The sequence below is a fragment of the Vigna unguiculata genome, chromosome 1 (assembly GCF_037176805.1).
Source record: "Vigna unguiculata cultivar grain cowpea cultivar isolate G323 ecotype 2 chromosome 1, ASM3717680v1, whole genome shotgun sequence".
Taxonomy (NCBI): domain Eukaryota; kingdom Viridiplantae; phylum Streptophyta; class Magnoliopsida; order Fabales; family Fabaceae; genus Vigna; species Vigna unguiculata.
The window spans coordinates 982,222-1,006,312 of record NC_140792.1 but is presented as its reverse complement, the minus strand read 5'-3'; the positions used below and the strand labels follow the sequence as shown (position 1 = coordinate 1,006,312).

Sequence of the window (24,091 nt, the reverse complement as noted above, 5' to 3'; positions counted from 1 at the left end):
TTTTTCAATACTTTGTATGTATCACCTATGGGTGCATGAATATGATATATCTATCATATACGATACGCATTTGATACATTAATATATTTATTTTAAAAATATTAACATACGATATAATATATATATATATATATATATTAAAAAATATATAATAATGATAAATATATGATTGTTAATATGAAAATTTAAATTAAAATCATATATATCAAAGTTATTAACATAAAAAAATTATAAACTTTTGTCATAATAAAAATATTAATGTATTATAAATTAGATACTTCATTGATAAATATCAATAAAGTATTTTAAAATATCGAACATCAATACGTGTGAGACAAAAATATGTAATTCAAATTAAAATATCACGCATCATATTTATATATATATATATATATATATATATATATATATATATATATATATATGTGACAAAGGATATATAATTGATGAATAAACAATTACAAGTTTGTTTGTTTAATACAATAAAAAAAACATTTATTTTTTCCGAACTTTTAAAATAAAGTTTATGACTTTGAGTGGAGTGGGTGGATCGTGTGGATGGGTAGTAATATTTTTATTCCACTATATATGTTTGACTTTGTAACAAAATGAGGCATTTTGTTTCCTTCAAAAATTTGTGGTCAGAAATTAGTGATTACACAATATTGGTGTTCATGTTCTCACATTTTTCTTTGCTAATTGTCTAAAAACAACAGTGTTAGAGAAAAAAAAATAAAGTGGACAAAAGAAAATTGTGTAGTTCTAGGCACTCTTCTTATAAACACACCAATCATTCTTGCCAATTTCTTCCCGCACTACCATAAAAATCTTCTTATGCGTAACTGTAAATTTTAATATTTTGAAATATATATATTTCTTTTTATAATATTCAATCTACAATACAAAAGTTTCCGTACACAGTCTAAAATTAAATTTATTATAATACAATCTAAAATATACTTTTTATTTTATATTCAATAATATATAATTCAAAATATATTCTTTATATTTTAAATTATACATTTTAGAATAAAAAATGCATTGAGGCAGTTAAAGTTATGGAGGTTTAGATAGAAATTACTATCAAAAGTACTATTTTTTCACTCTTTATGTTAGAAGTGATGCAAATGTGAGACCATTGGGCCAGGCCCATGCCCTCCCTTTCCGTCTTCCTTCCATTTTTAATTTCCTCAATTTTTTTTTCTCCTTTTTCCAATTTGCATGTCTTTTCTTTTCTCTCTCAAGTCATTAATCTTTTTCTTCTTTTGATGATTCTAATTTTAATTCTTATTATTTTTTATCATATACTACTAGTTAGAGGCAATTTCATACAAACAACTTTTATCTAAATAGATTCTAATTTAGAATAAGTTATTTTATTTCTATAATTTTTTTGTTATTTATAATTAAGCTATGTTGGTAATTAATTCACATTTTTATCACTTTTGTAAGGAAAATTATCTATTAATTTTGATATTTCATTTACTAATGAAAATTTTCGTTGATTGGTAAGTTGGGTAATTGTTGACCAATTATTTGTTGATAAATTTCATCAATAAGTTTGTCACGATTTTTTGTATTTGTACAAAAATTGAATTATTTTTTTTAAAATTTTGAACTTGGGGCATGTGTCTTGTTTTTGTTTTTTATATTTACTATTTTTATTATTTATAGATGAACTAAATAAAAGATTTATGATTTAATAGAAATATATTGACTTCACTCTCAATCATGATTAAATAAATTAAAACTTCAAATGATAAGAAACTAAAGATGAATTCTTACACTACTAAAACACGTAACTTCAATTACAATTTTTGTGTAACGAACTCGTGAGTTTACTTTTATATTAGAATATCTATAATGGAACATATATGAATATTTCAAGAAACATGATGCATCTTTTATATTTTGGTTCACTTGTACATTTATAATATTTGAAAATTGATCATATAAAATAAATTGGTTTGATGAAAATGTTTATAATTTAATGATATATTAATCTTATTATATCATGCCTATTTTATTTGTTATTCCTTTATAGAATATGATTGTGTTTATAAATGATAATGTATACTTTGATGAAAAGTATAAGGAGAATTAAAGTTTATATCTAAAAAAATAAAAGGGTTAAATATGTTTTTAACTCCTTAACTTTTAGATATGTTCATTTCAACAAACTAATTTGAAACAATTTATTGTGAGTATAGAAAGCACAGTTAACAAAAAAAAATACAAAAATCAATACAAATTTGTTACTGTATACTTTCTTCATATATAAGAAAATAGATTTGCGTTTAAGTTTGAGAAAATATCTTAAAAGACTTTACCATAATTTATTATATTATATATATATATATATATATATATATAATAATTTATTTTAACTTAATAAACTATTATGTTTATAATAATAATAATAATAATATAAATAACATAATATAACAATATAAATAATAAATTATATAATATAATAATATAATTTTGGTTTATGGATTATACAATAGTGAGTTCCATACTAATTTTTTATTTAAAATAAAGTTCCATTTACAATTGCTTCGTAACATTTTTTTCAATACTACGGAAAAAAATAATTTATTTTATTAATTTTTGAAATTTATTTCTTTAAAATATAGTATTAAATAAAAATATAAAAAAAAAAATTATAACTCATACAAATACTAATTTATACTACATATTACTTAAAGTGCAAAATAATAATCTTTCTTTTATATATATTAATTTTTTTTATTTATTACATCAATCAAATCACTTACAAACTCTCACAGACTCTACTTCTAAATTCACTCACAATCACCTCTAAATTCCTTAAAAAACAATAACACACATATCACTCTCAAATCCACTTAAACTCATCTTCTCCCTCTCCTACAAATCCATCTATCCAAGTGAACACCCTTAACGAATCTTGGAATTAGTCTATTTGAAAACTTTGGACCAATTTAGTTTTTCATCTTTCGAGATACGTGGATTTAATCATTTTAATAAAATTTTGTTGTTATTTAATGTTTCGCACGCATTTCAAGATTGTATTTAAATTGTTTATATTGTTTAACGAAATATGATTAAAAAGATTAAATTCACATATTTCGAAAGATGAAGAACTAAATTGGTTCAAAATTTTAAAATAGGCTAATTTCAAAATTCACTTAGAGTTAAGGGAAAAAAACATATTTAATCCAAAAGAAAATTTAATATATATATATATATATATATATATATATATATATATATATATCATGATAATGGCCAGCGGTATAAATGGTACATATTTATTATCCTTTTGACATAGAAAGTGGCTATAAAGTAGTGACGAAATTTTCTTCGTAGGTGTCACATTTTGCACCCAAAAATGCCCACATAGCACATTTAACAAAAAGTTAACACATGTTACAATACAAAGCTAGAATTCGATTTTTAGAGAATATGAATTTAGACATGTGTGTTTGACTTTCTGTATGGAAAAACAAAGATAGAAATTTTATTTAGAAAAATCGAACTCTGGTCACATCGTTTACATAAAAAGAAGAAAAATTAACGAATTTGATTAATTAAAAAAGCTAATATTTTGCAAATTTTTGTAATATTTAATTTGAGGATTAAATAAATTTATAATTATAATAAATACTAAGACCTTGTTTTTTATATTTCAAATACAATAAAATTATTAATTTAATTTATAATAAAACTTCAAAATTTAAGATGTATTTGTAACTTATTGATAATAAAATATAGGTACTTTGTCTTAATATTAATTATATTTTATAATTTTTTTGTATTAAAAATACTATTTCACAAAAATAATATTTTTCATTAATTCATCTTCAATGCTTAATTACGTAAAACATTTATATACAAAATTAATTTAAATAATTAGTTATACTTATATAATTCAATTTTTTCAACAAACAAAAAAAAAACTTTCAAAAAAATTAAAAATCTAATTTTTGTAACAATGATACCAAAATAATTCAATGGATTACACTTCAAATTAACATTTTTTTTTAAAATATTGAAATTTAGTATTTATATTTATTACTTTATCATTTTAATGATAATAACATAAAATTGACAAACGTTAAACCAAATCTGAAAAATAAATTCACCATCAATATTATATCTCATTATTGAATAACTTAATAAATTATTTATATTTAAAAATGTTAATTTTAACTTGCAATTATTATAAAATTATATTTTAACACCTATGTCAATGATTTAAATTTATTTATTAAATCTATATTTTTCTTATAGAACTTGAAATATATATATATATATATATATATATATATATATATATATATATATATATATATATATATATATATATATATATATATATATATACTATAAGAAAATATTTAAATAATGACTGTGAAAAAAAAATTAATCATTATAGTCACCAATTTAGATATCGAATTGTAAATTAAAAAATTATTAATAGTTAAGATAGTTTCTAAATTGGTCAATACACTAAATTAAAGTTGACTTTTTAAATTGATCATTATTTTCTAAACTATTAAAATTTAACATCTAATTGACATAATCAATTATTCCTTACTAACAGTTGATTATAAGTAGGAAAAAACATTTTAATATAACTTCTGTAATCAATTATTTACTATTCATAATTAATTATATATTAATCTAGGTAGAATTCGATTGATATTGAAATAATCGATTATTATGTTAAAAAAAATTAAAAAACCAAATTTAAAATGTAAAAATGTTCAACATTATCTTAAAAATTAAATTATGTTTTATATTTTTGTCTTAGTAAGATAATGAACAAGAAAGAGAAAAACTATTATAAAAAAATGTGTATTCTCAAAATTATCATTAAATTAAGATATTATATTGTCATGCTTTATTAACATAATATATTTAACAAAATACTAATCTTAATTTTATTTGGGAATTTATTTTAATTTTTAAAATATTTAAAATATTTGTAAAACAATAAGATGTTTTAGTTAATACATATATTAGAACTTTGTACCTCAGCTCGTGGATGTTGATTATGTCTGTAAACTCATAATCATATTAGTAATTCAATTTCTATTAGGAAAGGGCAATACACTTATTTAATATTATCTTTCACTTAAAAAAAATATAAATAATTATTTTTTATTAAGATTATTTTATATTTATAAAAATTGTCAGAGTATAATGATGTTAAAGATTTTTTTTTTCAGAAATTATATAATTATATTACATGGTAAAGAACAAAACGAGTCCTTAAAAAAACATAAAAAAAAAACATAAAATGATATAGGTAAAAAATTGAATTTATGAAGACGTATAGAAAAGAAATAAAAAAACTAGTGAGATAAAAATATGGTGAAAAATAGTTAATTGAGTTCAATGGATATGTACCATGTAAAGCTCTTTTATCATCTACTAATTTGGTATAACTATAATATCACTATTGGTAAATTCAATATAAAGAGATTATAATTAGTATCCACTTTATAACAAAAAAAAAAAAGGGGGAATAAGTGTTTGATAAGATACTAAACATTTATTACATTAAAATTTAGGTTTAATTAGTGGATGATACCACTTTCTTTTATATGTGTCAGTTTGATATCCGTTTCTAGAAAGATGTCAATTGAGTTCCAGTCTTTAAAAAAAGTATTGCAATTAGGTCTCTTTTAAACGAGAATTATTAATGCTGTTAATTTTATTTATGACTTTTATCACTGAATTTTAATATAAATATCAATACTTAATTTTGTAATCATTTTAAATATCAATACTATTGTTGTCATTAATAAACTTTTGTTGAAAAAGATTTAATTGAGACATCTTTTTAAAAATTAGAATTTTATTAATACTTTTTTAATAACGAATATCAAACTGACACATAATAACTAAAACGAGTATCATCTAACTAATTAAACCTAAAATTTAATTCACGCTCAAAGTAATGAAAAAAAAAGGAAAAAATTAGAAAAAGGAAAAAGAAAGAGGAAGAATGGTGAAATTTGTCTGTAGTGGTTTGAAAAGCAGGAAGAAGAAAACAAAAAGAAAAAAGAAAAAATGATTGGAAAATAATAAAATTTTTTGAGACCCACAACAAAAATGGTTGTTGTTAAGATATAGATATAGATTATAAGCAGAAAGCTCCACAAACAATGCCGAACACCAAACACGCCACAACAACAACAACACTCTGCTCCACTTCACAGATAACCGGGAATGCGAAGCTTCTTAACACCACCACCACTTCCTCCAAACGATGTCGTTTCACTCCAACTCCAAACCCAACCCTAGTTTCACTCCTCCGCCACCGTTAAATCCCTGGCTCAACTCCACCGCCGCCGCAGCAGCAGCAGCAGCTGAACCACTCAACCCTATGGTCCTCGCCATGCACCTCTCCGACCCCAAATCCAAAACCCTAATCCCCAATTCCACGCTGATACTAATGGACCGAACCCTGCTCCTCTCCGACGAGATTCTCATCAGAATCTTCCAGAAGCTTCCAGATTTGCAGCGAAACTCCAATTCTCTCGTCTGCAAGCGCTGGATGAATCTCCAGGGTCGGTTGGTCCGGACCTTGCGGGTCCTCGATTGGAACTTCGTGCTCTCGGGTCGGTTGACCCACCGCTTCCCGAACCTGAACCACGTCGATTTGGTTCCTGGTTCGTTCGCTTCACCGCAAGAGTTAGCCAACATTGTAGTGAGTCACAAGCAGGTTTCGCTGCGCGTGGATTCCACGTGGCGCGTGGAAAATGTGTTGCCTAGTGAGGCCGTTGACGCGGGTCTCAGATCGCTCTCCGGCGGCTGCCCCAATCTGCGGAAGCTCGAGGTCGCCGGTGCCGGCGAGGCTGGGATTTCGACCGTCGGTTCCGAGTGCGCCACGCTGCAGGAGCTCGAGCTGCAGCGATGCGATGACGCCGTCTTGCGCGGCGTTGCGGCGTGTCGGAATTTGCAGATTTTGAAATTGGTTGGGAGTTTGAAAGGGTTCTATGATTCCGTGGTTTCGGATATTGGGTTCACGATTCTGGCGCAGGGGTGTAGGAGGCTGGTGAAGTTGGAGCTTGTTGGGTGTGAGGGGAGTTTCGATGGGGTTAAGGCGATTGGGCAGTGCTGTGTGATGTTGGAGGAGTTGGTGATTGTTGATCATAGGATGGATGATGGGTGGCTCGCGGGGCTTTCGTTCTGCGAAAATTTGAAGACTTTGAGGGTTCAGTCGTGTAAGGTGATTGATGGAAGCCCTGGGTTGGAGGAGCATTTGGGGTGCTGTGAAGCCCTTGAAAGGTTGCATTTGCAGAAGTGCCAGTTAAGGGATAGGAATGGCGTGGGAGCGTTGTTTTCGGTGAGTAGGAATGCTAGGGATATTGTTCTTCAGGATTGCTGGGGGTTGGATAATAGCACCTTGAGCTTGGCTATTGTTTGCAGGTAATGTATGTAATTGGGGATCTTCTTTTAACTTGGATGCAGTTTGTTAGGTTTTCAACTATTTTCAATCAGAATTGCAGTTTTATTTCGGTAATTAGTGTAATGATTGTTTGCATTAAATGCTAACATGTGTAACTGAAGTGGAATTATGATTCTGATTGGAGAACTATGTGAAGAACACTTCAGAAACTGGATCTAAGTTTTGTCCCCTTTTTTTCTCAGGTTAATTTTGACTTTGAATTTGAATTTGTAAATGTGCAAATGGATTTGGCCTTTGGTAAATTTGGGTTTGCCTTTTTTAATTAAAAGAAAAAAAAATTGTAATTGAGAAAACAAAGATAGGAATCAGGATTTATTTAAAATGTATTGAGCAGTGTAAAGAGTTCTTGTTCTGCAAATGGGTTGCCAGTATTAGGAAGGATGTTGTTAACATTTTTGTGAAAATATACCCATCTTGATTTAAATTTTGAATTATAGTAGTTTTTACTGTCATTTAACCATGGGTTGTCGTGTATTTGTAAAATTATTGTTTTTTATAATAATTACTTTAAAATTTATTTATTTTAGCTGAATTCTGATAGTATAAGACAACATAAAACTAAATACATACAGATACATACATACATATATGTGTGTATACACACATACATACATAGCATTTTTTATTTGAATTTTTGAATTATAATAGTAAATTTAACCGACACTTTTTAAATTATGGATAATTTACTTTTGTTTTCCTACTTTAAACGTTTTCCCGCTTCAATAAAGTCAAATAGATGAAATTTTTGTAGTGTGTAGGTGTATAATTGTGTTACTAGCATCGTCCATAGAGAGAAATCTTAAAGCTTATGAAGTTGAAAATAAGTACTTGTAACTTGTGGTCCAGGAGTTTATATTGCTTTTTAGAGTTTATCTTAGAGTTCACCTTTTTGTGATCTTCAATCGGGGATCACTTTATTTTAAAACGTACGGTTTCTTGCAGCATCAAAGAACACAGTACTGACAGTACTGATATCTTTATGCATATATTATTTATCATATAACTTATCTTTAGTTTCTTGCAGCATTGAATTGTTTATCATCAAAGAACAAGTTATGCAATCCTTAGTGGATAAGTTATATGGATGTGTTGTGAATAAACTGAGATTATTTGTTACTTACATAACAGTTGTTACTGGTCTATTTTCAGGCGGGTGAAATTGTTTTACGTAGAAGGATGCTCGTTGCTTACAACAGAAGGTATAGAGTCCGTAATTGAGCATTGGAAGGAGCTAGAGTGCCTTAGAGTAGAGTCCTGTAAAAATATAAAGGATAGTGATATCTCTCCTGAACTTGCAACCTTGTTTTCTACTCTGAAAGAGTTGAAATGGAGACCTGATACAAAATACCTTTTCCCTTCTGATATGGGCATTGGCATGGGAAGGAAAGGTGGTAAATTTTTTAAGAGAACATGATATGATTGATACATCTGTATTCACTATATGTAGCAGAATCTAGGCCATGGTATTAGGAACATATATATATATATTCTCACTCACTGATTATAGTGAAATTTGTACCATTTTGTGATCACGTAGTTAGTTTAGATGGTTCATAACTAGAATATATCATTGATAAGGGGAGATTGTTACTTCTTCTACCTTTCACCAACAGTGTAATTACCTATAAGCTCAACCCACTTCATTCCATGTTGAAATTGGGTAACATGTTGAAATTGTTCTTTTGTTTCTGCAACTAGAATAAGGAACATAACCAAAGATGTAATTGTATGTATGCAGAACACACAGTTGACTTCAAGTTGAGAATTGGATTGGACCCATTTGTTTCATACATTCTATTTATTTATTTCTTTCTTAATGAGTAACTGTGGAAGTTTGGAAGAAGCATTGCAACCGTTGTATGTGGGGCTATGGCACATTTTGATGCCATAAAGTTTTCTTTTGAAGATGTGATTAGTAATTGAAGTTTGGATGATTGTGTAAACCATCATTGACATTTAAGGGACTAAATGATGATAATCCATTTGTCTTATATATGAACTCCAATTAGTGTAATCACCTTACAGAAAGATAAATTATCAAGATAATCATTGCCTGCACCAGGAAATTTTAACAGATATTTTATATTTTAGAGGATTTAAATCACTTTTTTGTTCAGGTTTATTAATAAAGTTCAACATTTAAAATGTATTTTTCATAATGAAGAAATTAAATTATCCTACCCAACTACCAATTTAATTTAGATTTAAAAGTTTAAAATGATTTTTTCAAACAAAATATCAGATAAATGAGCAATTTAAATTTTAAAATTTCAATCCGATAAATTTGAACTGTTTCCATTGAATTAATTGTCTGAAAACTTTTATTTCTATTTAATAGTTTTAATAATTAAATTGTCAGCAAATTTATCTTAAAAAAAATAAATTATTCAGATAATATAGTAAAATTATGTTGGTACTGAATTAGTTATTTGGAACTTTTATTTCAACTTAGTCGTTTAGAAAATAAAGTGGTAGTATTTTGTTTTGCACACTAAAAAAACAACGTTTAAATGATTAAAAATTTATCTCGAATAAAACTGAAGTTGTGATACAATTAATTGTTACTTTTAAATAAAATTTAAAAGTAAGATCTAGGATTTATAAGACATATTTATTAAAATATGACATATGATATAAAATTTAAAATCTTAAACCTTAGGTAAAGGCATTTTCATTGTAAAGAATATGCTATAAGATATCATTACTTTTACAATAAGATGTGTGATCTCAAATTTAAATAATAAAACCGTATGTCATAAAAAAAAAAATCTTTTTAGAAAATATATATCTTTTGTCAATAATTAAATAAAACATTAATAACAATGTAAATTTTTGTATTGAAGTAAAATTTTTAAAAGAAGTCTTTAAAGTGATCAAATACAAGTAAAAAAACTAAGATTTCATAAGACTAAGATTTCATCTATTATTACTTATCTAAAAAAAAAGACATTAGTGAGATACCAATTTTAATAATACAAGTCAATTTAAAAAATATCAAAAAATCAATTCAATCCACAAAAGTAGTATTATTCTCAAACATCTAAGAAAAGAATAACAAGAGAACAACAGTGGAATTAATAACATTCCACAACTTATTTACTATAAAAATAAGACAAAATAAGATAAATAATAAAGATTAACATCATTCTCATGCCCTGAAAACATAATCTAACTCATCTAATACAAGCTTAAATTCTTATTTTTCATTTTCAAACTTCATAACAGACTCCTATTTTTAATATACACTGCATTTTTTTAATTGACTAAACAGAGTCAAACATGTTAATATTAACTACTTATAATCTAGTGTCAGCTAAATATAAATAACTAACTATTCTGGTTATAACATAATAACAAAAACCAAACACCTGTTTCTGATAAAATTAAGAAAAACAAACACCAGCACTGCAAAAACGGTCCCAGTCACTCTGACAAAAACCGTGAATCCACTCCTTTGCCGCAAATTTCCCATCAATAATCACGTCCACACCACACAAACAAATCAAACAACCAAACAAACCCTTCCATCACACACTTGGGACCCTCAAACCCTCACAAATTTTAACATAGAATCCCTCAAAAAACAAAACACATCACAGTGTCACACACACACACATACCAGTTTGTTCTACATTGTCATCATCCTTCACTTCCCAACCAAATCTCAATCAAACCTGGAACCCTCTTCAACACTCTCAAAAACAAACAACACTCGCATAAATAAATGTTAAAAAGACTTCATCTTTCTACAAAAAAACCCACAATACACTCTTCTAGATCCCTCTCCCATTGCCCCTTCTCTCCTCTCTGGTATATATTCTTTCTTTCACCACTTTCATCTTTTGTTCCACTCCATACACACACTATGACACATAAAAGGTTACCCATTTACCTCTTTTCTCTCTCTCACCCTCTCAACTCCACAATCATCATGTGTTAACCACTAAATGTAAAAGCTTTTCTTTCTTTTCTTTCAAAGTTTGGTTTTTTATCCACTGGGTGGCTGGGTTTTTTGGCCGCTGAACAAGAACATAATCAAGAACATTAGCCATTGTTGCTTTTTTCACTGGGAAATTCTGAATCCCCGAAACCATGATTCACGCTGTTTCTTCCCGGAACCCGTTGGTGTGGAACAAGCCAAGACTCTGTAGACATCGCACAACACCTTCTCTGCCACCTGTGGTTTGTTCCCTGAACCACAGCAACGCCGTCAATGAGAGACCGACGTTGACGGTGGTGACGAGGTGCAACGCCGTCAATGAGAGACCAGCATTGACGGTGATGACGAGGCGCGTGGTGGTTAAGCAGAGGTACGAGGATAAAGAGAGGGAGGATGTTGGGAACAGATACATGATGCTGCTGTGTGGGTTGGGTTATTGGGTGCAAGGTTTCAGGTGTTTTCCATGGCTGGCACTGAACTTTCACATGGCTACCAACCTCAACTTGCATCCTTCCACGTTGCAGCTCGTGCAGAACACTGCCAACCTCCCCATGGTGGCTAAGCCACTCTATGGAATCCTTTCGGATGCAATCTATATCAATGGGGCTCGCAGAATTCCTTATCTTGCCATGGGGGGTATGATTAACAACCATCATGTCTTTATGTTGTTTGTTTCTTTGTGTGGTCAAGTATGTTAATGTTACCAATTATCCACTAGGTTTTTGGATGACTGTTATCACATAAAAATCCTGGTTAGCTACATAATGATTGAATCTAAGACCTTGTATTTTAGAGGATTGAATTGAGTTCTTCTCATACCAGTAACTTGTTAGCATGTTTTGTTGTTTGTAATGATGGTTTAGATACACTTGCTTAAATGTTTTACCAGAATTAGAGTTTCATTTAGATTAGGAAATTCAAATTGTAGCTCAGATGGGAAGAGGGTAGAAACAACACTAAGGTCGTGTTTGTTTTGTAGAACAGAGTTGACAACACCTTTTGTTTGAAACAGACTCAATTGTTGGGTTACGATATAGATTTTAGTCAATAATAGATAGTGTGTTTTAAAGGGTGTGTTGCTAGCCTTTTTCTATTTTTTTTGTTTACTATTTGTAGATATTTTGTATAAGTTGTTTGTTTTGTGAGCATATGTTTGAAAGGGTTTGTCCCTGAACACCTTTCTATTTTCTAAGCCTTTGTCCCTTAAACACTCGCACACTTTAGGAAAGTGTAAGTAAAAGAAGACAAAAATCTCATATATATTTTTATTTTTTGGGGAAATTGATTACTGAGTAGTGAGGAATTATTTTAAAAACCAGTTTTTAAAATAAAAGAGTGAGAAGAGAATCAAACTGCCCTGAAGTTTTGTAATTTTGGTTTTCTAATAAATATTGTTTTATCTATTTGTTTTACTTTGCAAGCTTCTGTCTTTTAATTTCTCTGTGTGATTCAGTTGGTTCTACAAAAACAGGAGTTAGAGAGCTTTCTGTATGCAGCCAGTAGTTGCAATATATAGATCTATGGTATTTTGAATGACTATGAGAATATTGATGTTTTTGTAAGATTTGATTCATCTTTTTTATTGGTTATTTTGAGCTTTATCTGAGTGAAGTGGGATAAGTTTCAAAAGAGAGCAGTCCAGGATCAGACTTTGAATCTCTTATCTCTAACATGCTGATTAGGACATAGGAATTTCGTGTTCAGTCAGAAAATGTGTTAAATAAGATATACCAAACACTGGTTATGAATACTGAAAGTGAAAAATCTATAAGTTTGTTTTGTTCTGTTATTGCATCCTAGGTTGTTCTTTTTCTTTGTATGATGAAGTAAATGATCAACTTGCTTATATACTATAAATCAGAATTTAATTTGGCTGATTGTGATAAAAAAAAATATGATTAATGAGTTACAAGAGTTGAGCTCGGGAAGACAAGAAGAAAAGCTAGGTGGAACTCCTTTATTTGATTTGGTAATCCAGTCTTTACCATGATTTTCAGTGAAAGCTGTGTGATTTTGCAGTAGTGGAGTAGTATATGGCTCATAACAAGTTGTCAAAGATGCAACCGTAATTTAAATTGTTGAGTTTCTTGTGTATACATTTTGATTGGTGCTGTTTAAATAGTCTAGTCAACATGTATATTAACATCAGAAGATCTGAAAATATGGAAAATAAGAAAGAATTTGCATTATGTGAGTGAAGAACATAAAGATATGTACCATGCAAATGTAAAGTTAAGAGTGCCACTCCTATACATTGAAGGAAGCTTCTCTGACACATTAGAGGAAGACTCTGAATCTTTTAAGGGGTTTTCATGATGAACATGTTGAGGAATTGGATAGCTTTCTTCATTGTTTATATTTTCCTTTTACATCACTGAGGATAGCTTATCCTGAAAATTATTTATAATTGTATTTCCTTCTGCAAGTTTAATAAATTCTTTTTGGTTCAATCTTCAGGTCTTCTGCAAATTCTTTCATGGAGTGTGCTGGCATTGGTCCCCATTGCACAGGAAGTGCTTCCCTACTTAATTGCCTCTGTGCTTATTAGTAATTTGGGAGCATCCATTGCAGAAGTAGCACAGGATGCTCTTGTAGCAGAGTATGGCAAGAAGCACAAAATTGGTGGCTTGCAGGCATATGCATTCATGGCATTAGCTGCAGGTGGAATCTTAGGCAACTTGATTGGTGGTTATTTCTTACAGAAAATGCCTCCCAGAACAATGTTTGCAATATTTTCATCTTTACTCTCTCTACATCTACTCATTTCTCTCTCAACAAGAGAGGAATCTTTAGGCATAACAAAACTTTCAGGTCAAAAACTTTCTAGGCAATCCATCTCAGAGAACATCAAGAAACAAGTCTCTGATCTTGTAGTTGCAATCGGTGACAAGAACATTTTCCAACCTCTTGTATGGATTATTGGATCAATCGCCATGGTCCCAATGCTTTCAGGTTCTATATTCTGCTATCAGACACAGTGCCTAAACCTTGATCCTACAGTAATAGGGTTGTCTAGGGTGATTGGCCAGTTTGTGCTTCTTTCAGTAACTGTGATGTATAACCGTTTCTGGAAAACAATTTCAATGAGAAAGCTGATAGGCACAGTGCAGATTCTGTATGCATCATCCCTACTTCTTGATCTCATTTTGGTCAAACAGATAAACCTCAAATGGGGAATTCCCAATGAGGTGTTTGCTCTTTGCTTCTCTGGTTTAGCAGAAATTGTGGCTCATTTCAAGCTCCTTCCTTTCTCAGTTTTGTTTGCAAATTTATGTCCAAAGGGGTGTGAAGGATCTCTCACAGCATTTCTTGCATCAGCTCTGTGTCTGTCATCAATAGCCAGTGCCTTTCTGGGTGTTGGATTGGCCTCTTGTCTTGGTGTTACATCTGGTGATTACTCAGGCTTGACAATGGGAATTCTTGCACAGTTTCTTGCAGCTCTAGTGCCATTAAGATGGATTCATTCTTTACCTATGTCACAAACTGTTGAGAGGAGAAGGAAAAGAAGTATGAGCAGAAGGGCACGTAGAAACAGAAGAGTTGGAAAAGTTGTGCTTGGTTCTGCTAACATCTACAGACGTGAGAGAGAATAAGAGTCACATAGGTGAAGCTAATGCACTGCTTCAATGGTTATGCAATGATGAATGGTAGTTCTTGAGTTCATCCACAAATTCATCATCATCATCATCATGGACCACAAGATGATTCCTTGGACAAATTCATTTCTGCCACAAAACTAGGATTTTTGTTCGAGTCCATATTCTCTGCTGGTTTTATTCTTGCTATCCTCTACTGATGATTAAAAATACACTATGATACTTTAGAATATTTTTTAGTATATTTTAAAACATCAAAAGCAGTATCCATCATTAGTGTATTTTGAAGATACAACTACAACAGAGAGACAACACATAAAAAACTAATAGAGAATCCAAATTCTGAGTTCTAGGTCCAACACCTGAACCTGGTCATAGGTGGTTTTTGAGCACACAATGATATGTTATTTCTTGATTCTGCCATCTCACTGATATGTTTTCTAATTACCTGATGGTTGTTTACATGTTCATATCAGCAACAGTGAAACTATGTTAACTAGTGGTAAATACTTATCTGGTTTTTAATGTTCATGACCATTTGTAAATGCATCAAGTTTTATTATTGAGTGTACATGTATATCCATCTATGCATCCATGAATCATAAGCAAAAGTGTGGAGAAATAGAGTGATGGTTTAGCTTTATTGTTAAAATGTTTTGTTGTGTAACTTTCGTCATTATTCAAATAGTAATCAATAATATATACATGAAGAGGGGAGGGAGAAATCAAAATGAAAAGATTAAATAATAAAAATTACATTTTTAAGTCCTCTATTTGTAATGATCATATGCAAAGAAAATAAAAATTATCTAAATGAATTGAATGCGGAGATTCCTGAAATATTTTTCGTAATAAGTGTAAAGATATTATGATATTTTTATTTCAATAATTTTCTAATTATAACACTCTTTCTTAATTCAATAAATGAATAAAGTTATTGAAATTTGCTTTGAGAGTTAGGAGGTGCGATGATAAAGAGATAAATATATATAAAGAGATAAATATATTTTTAGTCTTTCAACTTTAACACGTTAAATTAAATTTTGTCAGAGTATAAATTTTGATATATTTTTGTCCATAAACTTTACAAATGAATGGATATAAATGTGTTAGACAGCCTGAACAATTTAAATGATAATATGAAACATGTTTGACACTTAAAAATAATTAATGTAATTGGAATAAAATGTACATCCATTCACTTTTAAAATTTATGAATAAAAATATATTAAAGTTTCAAATATTGACTAATTTTTTTCAGTTTCGTGTCAAAGTTCAAATACTCAAAACATATTTAAATTCAAGATAAATGCATAAAAAAGATTAAAATATCAAATGCATAAAATACATTAAAATTAAAAAATAATATATATATATATATATATTTATTTATTTAAATTTTATATATATATATAGAAGAAATTTGTTTGGAAGAGTATAACCCCTCTATGCGCGCGCAAGCATGTCTTTAGTTAACTACTTTTTATGTTAATGTAAATAATTTATCAACAGAAAAAAGATACATACGTCAGAACATTATATATGGATTGCAGAAAGATTTTCGAAGGAAATGCATTATTCCATAAATGTGATTGTATTATCTATTATATTTTTAACAATTGACTCTAATAACTATTTAATTTTATCTTTTATATTTACCAAGTGAGTGATGTAGACCTAGTTAACAATAATGAAAATAGAAGCAATTAATCACTTATTTTTTTCTCATCCTCATACTCATATTTAGTTTAGAAATATGTTAGTTTGATTGATCTAATACAGTTCTTCTATGTCCATCAGTGGAACATTCATCAAAGGTTCAACATGGATGAAATAACTTTATGCATGTTTCAAAGGGAAAATTTTTCACATAGAAAGTGGTAGAATCATAGTTTTAGCTTCAGAAAATTGATTTATATTAGTGTCAACTTAGGCTGATTTGTAAATCGAGTTTATGTTTGCATGTATGATGTTAAGGTAAAATACTTATTGTTATATATATTACTAATTGTTGTATATGACATCAATTGTCTCGTAACAGAAATTAAGTTGATCGATTCATAATCGAATCATAGTGTTTTGACTCTTACACTCTAAAATAAAGAGTTGTGTCCTAACTGATTATTATAGCTTTTGGTCTATCAGTAAGTGTTCAATCCTAACACTAATTATTTTTTTTGTTAGTAGGATAAATAGATTTATATAGATTATGAGTTGATATAAAACATAATTTAAATATATTTTTCTCTTTTAATTTTTTTATGTTAGATACAAATAAAATTTTGACATAAAATTTTAAGTTTTAACAATATTTTATATGTATTAATTAATGATATTATTTCACCGTATTTGAGATCAGAATGAGAATAAAATAATTATTATAATTTTTTATTTAGTAGTAAGTGCTCGATCTTAACACTAATTTATTTATTTTTTGGTAGGATGAATAGTTTTATATAAATTATGAGTTAATACAGAACATACTTTAAATATATTTTTCTCTTTTAATTTTTTTATGTTAGATACAAATAAAATTTTGACGTGAAATTTTAAGTTTTAACAATATTTCAAATATATTAATTAACAATATTATTTCACCATATTTGAGATTAGAATAAAAATAAAATAATTATTATAACTTTTGGTTTAGTAGTTGGTTTAGTAGTAAGCGTTCGATCCTAAAACTAATTTATTTATTTTTTGGTAGGATAAATAATTTTATATAGATTATGAGTTGATATAAAACATAATTTAAATATATTTTTCTCTTTTAAATTTTTTTATATTAAATACAAATAAAATTTTGACGTGAAATTTTAAATTTTAACAATATTTCAAATATATTAATTATCGATATTATTTCACAAATCTGAATGAAAATAAAATAACTTCTTATTTTCCTTAAATTTCAGGAGTTTGTTTTAGTATATCACTTAATAATTATTATAAAAGTTAATTTAAATATTTTGTTTTCTTTGGATCCTTTAAGATTCTCTTTAATAATAATAATTTTTTTAAACAATATTATTTTAATGAACTTAAGATTAAAACAAATATATATATATATATATATATATATATATATATATATATATGAAGAGCATCTTGACCTTGCATTAGTTAATTAATTTGAATGATTTGAGAATCATGTACTCTTACACAAATGGGCATTTAGAAAATAATTTATCTTTAAAAATAGTAGGAAAATGTGTCATAAAAGTAAAAAATAAAAAAAAAAATGACACAATCTTAAAATGAAGTAATATATATAGTGTGGACCACTTTTGTGATATCGTGTTATTATGTGAAACTTGGTTCGTAGCCAAATAAAAGAAGACAAAAACACAGTCACCATTTGGTCACCATTTTTGACCAACACAATGCTTCTTTCTCCAAATTCGTGGCTCCAGCTAAGACCCCTACCAACAAAACAAAACCCTACTCACTTTCTTTACCATTTTTTTTCTTTTTTTATCTAAAACGAGTAATTTTTTTATAGTAGAATAAAAGGCTAATTTTCTAAAGAGGCATATCACACAATTCAGTTTTACTTCTTTTCCACAAACATCATTAAAATATTCAACCTCCTTTTAAAATCTCACATCGATTAATTATATATTTTTTAAATAAATTTTGTACTTGATTTAGTCCATAAATTTAAAAAAGAAAAAACCTTAAATGGTCCTAGATATGATATTTTTTATAATAACCTCTTATAATTAATGTCAAATTAATCCTTACATTACTAAAAAAAAACTCATATTTTCTGCTAATTTTATTTTAAAATTTTTTTTCGTAGAAAATACTTTCAATTTTTGTTGTGAAAAAAGATTTACAAGAAATTGTTACAAATTTTCTTGCAAAATATTTTGTATAAAATACTTTTTGCAACAAATTTTGTAGGAAATACTTGCAAATTTTATAATTTTGTAGGAAATGATTATCCACAAAAGAATTACCTACCAATTAAAATTCTTAAAAAAAATAACAGAAAAAAAATCTTTTCTTACAAATTTTTTTAACAAATTTACAAAAAAAAACTCATATAATATAAGAATTTTTAGTAGTGTTATTATGTTTCGACAATAAATCATTCTCACAAAACTTAACTATATAAAGTAAATTGTAGGAATTATTTCGTTATTTCATAGACTAAATTAATGGTTTCATACATATTTAAGAACCAAACGGATCACTTTATCATTTTTTTTTACATATTTAGATAGTAAAGTAAATACTTCATTTTTTTTTTTCAAAGACTCTCAAATATCAATTAGTCAATTTTTTTTCTCATATAAAAAGTTTTCAAATTCATTGAGTAAGAAACTATAATCTCCTTCACATTATTGTGAATGATCTAATAGTATTTTTTTTCATATGTATAAATGAATATGGTTAGAAGTGAGCTTTAAGCCTAACTTAACCCCACAACACCGACTTGTAAGGTGAAGATTGCACCCACTGACCTTATCTCTAGTCGATGTGGGACTTCCAACAAATATAAATATCAATTTAAATTACAAAATTGAATACGTTTTAAATACACATTATAAGTTAATTAATATAAAAATATATTTTCACCTCCTAACATATTTAAAGAATACAATTATGTATTAAATAATGTGGTGGATCTAGTTGGTGTCACTTTCTTCAACTTCAACATCCTTCATCAGTTTCTTGTCTTATTCTTTTTCGTTTTTGTCGAAGCTTCCTTAGTTTCTTTGTGGAAGAAGAAAAGAGTTTGGTCCCTAAGATTTAAAGACAACGACTTTAGTCAAACTTCGATTGTAAATTGTGTGGTCAATGGAGAACACGCAAGCTTGAGGTGGATACATGCATGCACTATAATTACCAACATCTTATTAACTACTTATTTTTAATGCTCTGATTAAGAAATTAATATTAAAAAAGTTATAAGTTTTATATTAGATATAGAAAGTGAGACCGATTGAAGGCCAAATTTTGTGTTAAAATGGTAAATTCAATATGATTCCATACACTTAATAGTCACACATCGTTTAAAAGTCAATGTGTAGAGATATTTAAATATTTTTTTCTCCTTTAACCCTCCAAAGTGTCTTTTGATAGTAAGATCACAACAAAAACTCCTAACTACAAAGAAAAAAATGTTATTTGCATGGACTTGGAACAACCTTTAATAAACATATGTTACAATAATTAAAAATTCACTACAAAAAAAACTCATATTTTCTGTCAATTTTGTTTGAAAATATTTTCCGTAGGAAATACTTACAAATTTTGTTGTGAAAAAAAATTTGCTACCAATTTTCTTGCAAAATATTTTGTATAAAACACTTTTCGCAGCAAATTTTGTAAAAAATACTTGCAAATTTTATAATTTTGTAGAAAATAATTACCGAAAAAATAATTAAAATTCTTAAAAAAATGACAAAAAAAAAAATCTTTTCTTGCAAATATTTTTAACAAATTTGTAAAAAAAAATCTCATTGAAAATTTCTAGCAGTGATCAAAGTATGTATCTTAACAAAATTTAAACAAAACTAATTTTGTTATAATAAGATTATAATTATTTTATCATATATAATAGATACTATGGAATTTATATTATTAGTGCTAGGGTAATTTTGTTTAGTACAAATCACACGTGTTCTTTTAACCTTTATCTCTTTTGAATTAATAAAAGCAAAATTCACTTATTCAAATTAGATATCATTAATTATACCGAACAGATTCTACGGTTTATTTCAGATTGTCAAATTCAAATACATTAGCAACAAAAAAAATGAAAAAAAAACTAAGCTGATTAAAAAATATTTCCGTCATGGTTTATAAAATAACTATTTTTATTATAAAAATTGTAATAGTGTAGAGTAATAACGACAATATTTAAAGTTAAATATTTGATGTTAAGAATTTGTACACATCTTCTCTTACTCTTCCCATCTTATGGTTGGTTTGATTGAATTGAATGGTCGAAGGTAAAGAAAAGGAAAAGTAAGAAAAAGAAAGAATAATAAAATATTTATAGTATTAAAACAATATCATATAATTACTTTGCAGAAAATCTTTTAATATATGTGTGAAAAGTTTAACACGTGTTTTTATTGCAGGTTTCACTTGAAGCTTGATGGAAAACATTCTATTTAATTTTAATGCAATTTTATTTGATACGTTACTAAATATTTTAAAATAATAATTCTGTTCTTATATGTATGTTTTCAAAATTAATCTTATATTTATATTTTAAATATAAATATAAGTGTAATTTTGGTATGTAAATGTGTATTTTAGCAACAATTTAATTCATGGGAGAATAGCAAATTTTACAATTGATTCTCTAAATGCATACAAAAGTACATCAATGGTATTTTATTATTAACTTTTGTAAAACTATTTCCATCATTAAATTGTATTGTTTTCAACCAATTTAATACTAAGAACTGTGAGACTAATTTGACATTAAATTGATAATTTCAGTGACCAACTTGTGAATAGAACATAATTACTGAACTTCCTCTAATTCATTGAACAAATTAGATTTTTAATTTTATGGATTAACTAGTCACTTATTACTTCTAAAAAAAAGTTAAAAAATTTTAAAAAAATGAAAGTAAAATGTTACTTTTATTTGTAGAATTTAAATAGTACTATTGAACCTTGAGATGACACTGACCGATCGGGATCACCTAATCCTCATGGATACTTGAAATTTGTAATTGAAAAGGAGAATAACAAGACATTTTCACTTGCTTTAACTATTGAACCTGAATCAAGATATATCTCTAACATGACATTTTACTTGCACGAGAATTGTGAAATTTCACAATAAATTTTAGGAGAAATTGAATAATTCAGCAACTTATAATAAGAATAATGAGAACCAAAAACTAACAGTGAGATAATCCTTGGCCGTTTTCACTCTAGCGTCAATCACACTTAACTCCTGCAAAGGAACCAAATCTACCAATTTCACTCATTCAACGAAACAACAGTAATGTGCGGTTAGGGTTCAAATGCTGACCTTTTCAAATGCAGAAAACATATAAGAAATGGACGATGAGGACAACGGCAACAGAGACTAGGAGACCAAGTGATTTTGACAACGACAATAACACAATGTGACAATGATGCTAGTAGACGGAGAGCACATAAACAATATGCGACAGTGACGACGACTTCGTAGACGATTTCGCACGGTGACGGTGACAGTGACTGTTAGGAACGATGACTTCGCAGACTAAGAAAGTGGGAGCGACAAAGCAATGAAAAAATGTGTTGGAGATGAAAGAACGGTGTTAGGGAATGAATGAAGAAATGGGAAACATACTATGCCGGTTACAAGATCCAACAAGTATAATATCTCTTTTAAAATTAAAAAGAATTATATATATATATATATATATATATATATATATATATATATATATATATATACACACACACAAAATTTATACCAATTCTAGCTATAACCGGTATAAAAAGTCTTTTTCAATATTACAAAAATGTTATTGTATTAATTTCTATACCGATTAAAAGTAGAATTGACATAAAAGATCTCACATTATTTACAAAATTGTCGCTCACCTCTTGTTTTAACTTTAGTAAATTTTAACAGGTATAATAACATAGATATAAAGATATAAAAAACTTATTCTGTACTTGTGAGTATAAAAAAATTTATAAAGAGGCTTCTCTTTACTCCACTATTCATGAATATATTTATTGACAAGTGTCACATATATACTATAATAATGAGAGTGTAAATTTAACATAAAATATTGAGTTTTATAATAATTTGATTTCCCAAGAAGAGAAAGTATAGTCTAGTTTAGGTTTTTGGGTAAACACAAAAGTAGCATAAGCATGAGGTAACGAATGTATTAAAAATATATGCTACTACCACGTGTAGAAGTCCTATATTAATTATTATATGTTTAATGATAAACACGTTATGGGACATCACTAATTAAATAATTAGTATTTTAAAGGTCTTATTAGTTTCACGTAATTCATGTGAAGATGTGTAGTTACAACCACTATGAAATTCGAATTTTATTTTGGCATCATTTTTTGTCATATTTGTTATAACTGTATGTAGTTAATAAAATATGTACTCAGACTTTGCCTTCAAATTAGGGTTGTTCTGAAAAGAAAAATATTCAGAACTGATTTAAGAAAATTGTTTAATATATTTAATCACATTCTAGAACTCGATGAGTTTCAAGAGAAGATTTAGTTTATGAAGCAAAGTTAATGACTCAACTTGTGTGGTAAAAGACATTAATATGGTTAAAGTGCTCACTTGATTACTCTATATGAGAATTAAAGGTGTTTTTCTTGAAAAATAACATTTTAAGAAAAATAAACTTTTACATTTAAAATAAATTTTAAGATCGAGTTTATTTAAGATAGATGAGTTAAGTTAAATGAAGAATAAATATGTAGTAGATCGAGTTTACTTTTACGTAATAATCTTCCATTTATTTTATAATTGATAGTAGATCAAAATATGTTATAATTGAAATTTTGATTTAAATATAAGTTCTTGTTTCTGCTACATTTGATCCTCTCTTCTTTTTTTTTTTTTTTTCTCTTTTTTGATTATGAGAGTTCATTATTCCCTCTAACTTAATCATATAAGAAATAGAATGTTATAAGTAATTTGAACAAGTAAATATTTATAAAGAATATATAACTCTTTTTTTCATATTTCATAATTTCAATTTTAACCTTTATAATATAATTACTTATTAAATTTTTAAAGATTAATAGTTATGTTTACGTATTTTTTCTATAAAACTCTTTATCTTCTCTCCTTTTTTATTTCCTTATTCATCAACAATTATTTTTTTATATTTTCTCAATTCATTTCACTTTATTTTTAATAAAATATATAAAAAAATTCTTTTTTTATGTCCACATCTCATAATTTCAATTTTACTCTTTACAACATAATTATTTATTAAATTTTAAAAATTAACTGTTATTTTTACATGTTTTATGTGTAAAACTGTCTATCTTCTCTCCTTATCTTTTTTTCTTATTCATCAATAATTATTTTTCATATTTTCTCTATTTATTTTATTTTATTTTGAACAAATATAAATT

The 24,091-nt window shown here is 27.5% G+C and overlaps 2 protein-coding genes across 3 annotated transcripts; both read left to right on the top strand.

Annotated features, from left to right (window-relative positions):
• The first annotated feature begins 6,125 nt into the window (after positions 1–6,125).
• Positions 6,126–9,255, top strand: LOC114162125 (F-box protein At5g07670-like). Of its 2 annotated transcripts, none has more exons than XM_028045918.2 (2): positions 6,126–7,430; positions 8,615–8,753. In XM_028045918.2, the coding sequence occupies exon 1, from the start codon at positions 6,263–6,265 to the stop codon at positions 7,427–7,429; it is 1,167 nt and encodes a 388-aa protein (XP_027901719.2). In that variant the 5' UTR covers positions 6,126–6,262; the 3' UTR covers position 7,430; positions 8,615–8,753. The 2 variants fall into 2 exon arrangements, with proteins under 2 accessions (XP_027901719.2, XP_027901711.2); XM_028045910.2 differs by having other exon boundaries at positions 6,133–7,425; positions 8,615–9,255.
• Positions 9,256–10,978: 1,723 nt separating this feature from the next.
• Positions 10,979–15,526, top strand: LOC114177550 (putative folate-biopterin transporter 8, chloroplastic). Its single transcript, XM_028062944.2, has 2 exons — positions 10,979–12,041; positions 13,863–15,526. The coding sequence occupies exons 1-2, from the start codon at positions 11,558–11,560 to the stop codon at positions 14,996–14,998; spliced, it is 1,620 nt and encodes a 539-aa protein (XP_027918745.1). The 5' UTR covers positions 10,979–11,557; the 3' UTR covers positions 14,999–15,526.
• Positions 15,527–24,091: the final 8,565 nt, after the last annotated feature.

Coding starts and splice junctions, on each gene's coding strand:
- LOC114177550 (XM_028062944.2), top strand. CDS start 11,558: ATGATTCACGCTGTTTCTTCCCGGAACCCGTTGGTGTGGAACAAGCCA. Junction 12,042..13,862: donor TCCTTATCTTGCCATGGGGG/GTATGATTAACA, acceptor TTCAATCTTCAG/GTCTTCTGCAAATTCTTTCA.
- LOC114162125 (XM_028045910.2), top strand. CDS start 6,263: ATGTCGTTTCACTCCAACTCCAAACCCAACCCTAGTTTCACTCCTCCG. Junction 7,426..8,614: donor AGCTTGGCTATTGTTTGCAG/GTAATGTATGTA, acceptor GTCTATTTTCAG/GCGGGTGAAATTGTTTTACG.